Here is a 6071-nt window from a genome sequence, read left to right as displayed (position 1 = left end):
AATTAAGTCATGGAACATAGATTTAGAGGAAAACGGGGTAATCCTCGACTACTTAGAACTAATATTTTGGGTGTGTGCGATGCCATGATGAAGAGGTAATGTTATGTATTATCAAAGAAATTGTTCACATTGAACTGAAGGATGAATATGGAAATAATAACAATGAAAGATAGAAATAAGAAACATCCTTAGAAATTGAAATATTCTAATGGCAGTCATTGAGAGTTACCATTCATTCTTTATTATCAATGCAGTGTATCATCTTTATGTACATTGCAACATATCAGCATTACATTCTGTACAACTCTGGGTATATCATTTGCCCTCTCATTGCTTCCATTGCCTCAGGATACCATAAGGATCTTGACTAGAGAAACTTTAAGTTCGATTTCAGCTTTAAAAACTATGACTTTATGACCACAAAAGAGCTTAATTCTGATTTTTCTGAGTCAACACTTAACAGAATTGTGAAAGACCTCCTGTCCGTGTTTATGTATTTTCTGATTCCAGAATCATCCTTCTCTTTCTAATCTGTCATCCCTATTAATTCTTCAAGTTTCTTCTCCAAATATTTCTTTAATGACCTTCGTATTGCCTTCATTTTCCTCCAATGAGACACACAGATATGGAATCTAGAGTAGAGAAACATAATCCTGATTTCAATATTAGCAGGCCAACTCTTTAAGATAATTATGTGTGTGTGTGTGTGTGTGTGTGTGTGTGTGTGCGCGTGTTTCCGTATAGTGCTCTAGAAGTTTGCCTCATACTTTATTGTACCTCCTCCGTTTCCTATGTTCCAGTTTTTATCCCATAGACTTCTATCCATTTTATCCCTGTTGGTATTCTATCCCAAACTTGAAATTACTTTTTTCTCCTTATTGCCTTTGTAAGGAGGGGGAGGATTGGACAGTCTCTTTGCCAAAGGAATGCTTGACTTCAAGGGAGAAAAACTCACAGTAACCAAGCACTTCCCAATATCACAACTTCTGTTAGCAATATCAGAAATAGTCCAATCTCTCGATTCTCAGCCATCCTTGAATCCTCTTCTGGAGGGAGAAAGGGAAAAAAAGAAAGTGGGTTGGGGAGAAGAAAAATACTAACTTGAGAACTTGATCCATAATAGATGACTCTTACTAACCTCAAATAATTTGCTTTGTCCACTACTTCTATTGCTGTTTTCTCTCTATCTTCATTTAGTCCAACCTTTCCATTTCTCAGCCCTTCAATTGATCTGGTGCCCAGTAATTTATTCACACTGGTACAAATTTTGCCCAATATTTTAGCTCTGATTTGTAACATTGGCATGATGTGCCTAGAAGGTGCTCACCAAATATTTGTAAAATAAATCAATAAACAACTGAGTACCTTGATACCTGGTCCCTCAAAATGCCACACCACTATCTTTGTTACCTCCACAATACTCTCCTCTGAAGCATTGGGTGGTGATGCGAAGACAGGTCCAACAATCCAAGATAGGACCTTCAGTCACAACTGATAAAGAGAAGAAATTTAACAGAAGGGGGGGCCATGGCATGGAGTTTTCTTATTTCATACATCAAGTCTGATGGATTAAACCTCAGGACTCTTAAGTTTACATTGCTGTGAATTCTTTATTTCCCTAGTAATCAAGTTTCTTGATGAGTCAAAAGCTTCTGTAACTTAAGTCAGATCTCTGGAGAAGAAGTGGGAAAAATGATGCCTCAGCTTATATTGGCCCTATGGGTTATAAACCATACTTTTGAAAGCCTCTGAGCACCTCCAAAATCTGTGTGTTTGAGATTTGAGACACATTTTGTTGTCAGATACTGTTGACATTCCCACCCCCATAATCAAATCTCTAGGAAGTGAGTTCTGAGTGTGACAGGTGGGAAAGATACGGCCATATAGAACAAATGAGATGGGGAAATAGGGGTTGAATCCTCAAGGTGTCCCATGTACTGTACTCACCACAATCTTCAGAACAAGCTAAAAGAGAATTAGAAAGTTCTAGTGAGCTTATGATCAACGTAGAGTTTGCCATATTTATACCCAATAGTCTTTATTTGGTTACAAAATGAGGTTCCAGCCACCACTCCATCCATTCTAAATAACTCTAATGAAACCACCTTCCTCCTCTCACCCTCATTTCCTATTCCTTTCACATAAGTTCACTGTTGTTAGATAGACATCTTTTATTACCAACTTCAGAGAAGTTCTTTAATATCTCTTTCAGTTTCAATTCCAGGTTTTGGCGGACATCGAGAAACTTGCCTTGAAGGATAAAGGCACCTAAGAGGAGGTGGAAGGCACATTAGAAACTAGGGGTGGTTCTTCCCTTCAGAATTTAATGCTAATTGTTTTTGCCTTGTTCTTCCCAGTGAACTTTGCCTATACTTGCTTGGGCAGTACAATCTTTTAACATTGAAACAGTCCCTCACCTTTCCATGTTTCATTGCCCAGTTTATAAAGTTCATTCTTCAGCCATATTCTCAACTTGACAGCCTTATGAACAGCTAGAGAGGGGGTTAAAGATACATACAGAGGAATAATTACATCCATGGAAAAACATGTGGACCCACGTGCACTCTTCCCTGCCTCCCTTTTCCTTTTAACCCACAAAACTCTCAGTGACTCAAGCTTCCCTCACCCAACACCCGAAGCATCTTGTCCCCGTGGGAGACCTTGAAGCTTAAATGGATCATCTCCTTAATCTGCCGTTCAAGCAGATGAGTTCGGCCAGGGACTTCTGAGGGTACCAGCTTTGCTATCAAGGACCTAATATCCTCTTTGAATTTGGGGTCACATTCCAAGCAGGCTTTGACCCCGTGCAAGGCTGCCAAGGACAGGGTCAAGAGTAGGAGCAACCACAGGTCTCCCATTTCCTTCCCCCAACAACTGGTTGTCCTGGCAACTAGTTCACCTAGTTCCCTTTTCTTCAAAAATCCAGGAATAAGAGCCTTGTCCTGGATAGTCTGAATCCACCTTCCCCTCCATTTCCATCCCACTTCTAGGCAATCTCTTTTGCTTAAGGATCTTCAGTTGTTTTCTGACATTTATCCTTCATGCCAGAGAGGGAGAACTGCCAGTTGGGAAGCAGATACCTGAGTTCTGAGAATAGAACACAGAGAGAGAAATCTTGAGCTCACACAAGCAGAGTTCCAGGCAGAGATATATCTCAGAAAAGGTTTTTCTTCAGGTTTCTCCTATTCTTGTGTCCTCAGTAAATTCCCACATCCCTCCTGATCATGGGAGTGGTGTCTCAAGAAAGAGATCTCATAGGACCTTAGAGCTGCTTAACCAAAATTCTACTTCTATAGAGGAGGTAATAAAGCCTTGGAATATTGAATTGCTTGGGATCCCAGTCCCTAATGGTAGAAGTATTGTTGAAAATTAGCAATAGATGTCCAGATGTAATTGATGTCATTGATAGTAATTTTTATATAATTGGTAATTTCTCAAAAATTGGTAGGATGATTTTCAGGCGTGACATATAATTTTTTATATCATTCTTTTAATAAAGAGTCTGGAGCAAGGAGACAGGAGACATCAGTTGAGGAATATATGGTGATGGGTGAGAATCCAGTAACACCCGGGGTCCTTTAGTGGACACATCTTAAAAGTACTAATGCTGAAATGTGAGGCATATAAGAAAATAACCACAGTCATCATGGGCTGCCCTCTCAGGCCGCCATGGAAGGAACCCAAGTAAGCATTTCAGTTTAGGGCTCTTGAATAAGAACGTTCTTCGTTTTTTGAAGAAATGAAGATTGCTTTGCAGATTTTTCAGGATACCAGTTACCTCTTCTCTGTTACATTGCTTGTATGGCCGTGACCTCCTGGGAACCAGGAAACCTTGAAATCTTAAAAGATTAGTGGTAGAATTTAGAGCTAAGGTATGGTAAAGTCATGGAGTGAAAAGCTGTGAGGGAAATCCAAACATCTACCACTGGTTATATGCCTACCATGAACTGCTAGGTATGTACTAAACAGTTCTGATAGATGATTTGCAAGTCCTGATGGCACAGCAATACTTTGAAAGATTATCCCAATTTTACATATAAGACTCTGAGGTTAGGAAATGTGAAACAATCCTTTCGGCAAAATAATTTGGTAGCTATGGGATCAGGATTTTAACTCATGCCTGTCTGATTCTAAATTCTATATACTTTAATCACTGCCTCTCAACATTTTTTGGGACAATGCAGAAAATGATTTATTGGAGCTTGATAAATCAGAAGATTGCAAGAGGGGCAATTCAAATCCTTTGCTCCAAATCCACACCTCTTTGTTCTGATTTTATTTTCCCTTGGCTAGATGATCTCATCTTTAGATGATCTTCCAAAGGATTTCCACATGTTGAGATCTGAAGGCATTTGAGGTTATGGGATTAAATGAACTCTGAAAACCAAATTGGAGACTCAAAGGGGCTAAGACCTTTGGCATGAAGGTAGCCAGATTTGAGGAAAAAACATTCTTGAAGAGAAACACACATTATAGATATTTTCCAGTTAACGACACATACTTCTACTTTCAGATTGGACACTTAAAGAGAACGCTTTGCCATTTTAGTGAATAAGTCTACTGTTCAGTGTCACATTACCTTGATCCAGACCATGTGCCCAATTGACCAGTTTTATCCTCATTCTTCCAGCTTAATTGGCAATCCGGGATTTTTAGGATGAGAGAAAAAAATATTCAACTTCTGTATAGTCTTGGGAAGACTGAAAGAAAGCAAGCCACTTGCTAAAAAGACGGGACTTGTAATTGAAAGGGACATATAAAAAAATAATGGAGGGACTAGCACTACCATGGAGCAAACAGCAAACAGATAATAACAGAGTGAGCTGATAATAGAGGCAGAGGTGGACACAGATCTATAAGAAGACAGAACAGCACTAAATCTGGAGGAATTTTTATAGAGAGGCTGGATCTAGGAGACTAGAAACAACAATTAATGAATATATGGTGGTGAGTGAGAACCCAGAGATACTCAAGATGCTTTACGAGAAGCATCCTGAAGGTACTGATGATGGAGTGTATGACACAGAAGAAAATAACTACAATTATCCTGGGCTAGTTCTTCAAATTCCGTAAATGTAAAATATTTGAACTTTGGAAAGGAAGAGCTGTCTGGACATTGATGATATAATGATCACATTACTTAATTAAAATAATGATACTTGTGTCTAGGAGGCAAAAGGCTAATACCTAAATCCTTCATTGATTATGCTAATATTTGGTTTGGATTGGCACAGAGGGGATATGATTTGTAGTTAGTGTGAATGTGTAGAATAGCTAACCAAACCCTTTATTTGCTTTAAATAAGAGATATATAGTAGCACATGCATTGGTAATATTTTACCAAATAGACATTTATTCATTTGCAAATCTTAGATAAGATTCATGGGTTATTCACAGGTGAGATATATTACATATTGTATATGTTCTTTTCCTCCAAAGCCATTAGTCCTAATAGTCCCTTTTAAAGGCTAGAGTCAGTTGTTTTGTAGCATGTGGCCTTTGTTACAAATCATAGGATACACTGAGGTTTAAAATCTAAAATAAATAAATAAATAAATAAATAAATAAATAAATAAATAAATAAATAAATAAATAAATAAAATCTAAAAAGTTTCATAAAGAAGAGCAAGAAGCTTCTTAAAAGAATTTCCTTCAATCCATAGTAAGTAAATCTTGTTTCCAGATCCATACAAAAAAAAAATAAAAATAGGGAATCTCTGTGGTTCAAGCTTCTTAGAGCTTCTTTTCTTGTGGATTATTTGTCCCAGCTGAGCCCTCCTGCATTGCTGCCTATCTCTGTCACTTCACAGGATTCCCTAGAAGTTTGGCAAATAATCCAGATACCTTTCGTAGTCAAGTGAGATTCAATTCCTTCCTGACTGTGTGATCTGAGACTAGGGAGCCAGTGTTTGGCATTTGGTCAAGTTATAAGCCATCTGTCTAGGCAGCATAATAACCATAATTATAAATGTTGAAATAATTACTGTATTCCAGATCCTTCACATGTAAAGTGATTTTAATATTTTCTGGTGTGCCTGTCCACTTATCCATTTATACTCCATTGTCATTAA

General features: G+C 38.0%; 1 protein-coding gene across 1 annotated transcript; it reads right to left on the bottom strand.

Annotated features, from left to right (window-relative positions):
- Positions 1–238: 238 nt before the first annotated feature.
- Positions 239–3070, bottom strand: IZUMO3 (IZUMO family member 3). The gene is made up of 7 exons (XM_047830738.1): positions 2627–3070; positions 2418–2492; positions 2179–2268; positions 1948–1965; positions 1411–1491; positions 956–1046; positions 239–632 (listed from the first exon to the last, which is right to left on the bottom strand). The coding sequence occupies exons 1-7, from the start codon at positions 2856–2858 to the stop codon at positions 527–529; spliced, it is 693 nt and encodes a 230-aa protein (XP_047686694.1). The 5' UTR covers positions 2859–3070; the 3' UTR covers positions 239–526.
- Between the last annotated feature and the right edge of the window lie 3001 nt (positions 3071–6071).

Source organism: Prionailurus viverrinus, chromosome D4 (genome assembly GCF_022837055.1).
Source record: "Prionailurus viverrinus isolate Anna chromosome D4, UM_Priviv_1.0, whole genome shotgun sequence".
Classification (NCBI taxonomy): domain Eukaryota; kingdom Metazoa; phylum Chordata; class Mammalia; order Carnivora; family Felidae; genus Prionailurus; species Prionailurus viverrinus.
This window is presented reverse-complemented; position numbering and strand designations above follow the sequence as displayed.

Excerpts from the sequence above, each read along its gene's own strand:
- IZUMO3 (XM_047830738.1), bottom strand. The coding sequence starts at position 2,858 with ATGGGAGACCTGTGGTTGCTCCTACTCTTGACCCTGTCCTTGGCAGCC. Across the intron at positions 2,493-2,626 it reads CAAGATGCTTCGGGTGTTGG|CTGTTCATAAGGCTGTCAAG; the intron begins GTGAGGGAAGCT and ends CCCCCTCTCTAG. Across the intron at positions 633-955 it reads TTGGGAAGTGCTTGGTTACT|ATTCCATATCTGTGTGTCTC; the intron begins GTGAGTTTTTCT and ends TCTCTACTCTAG.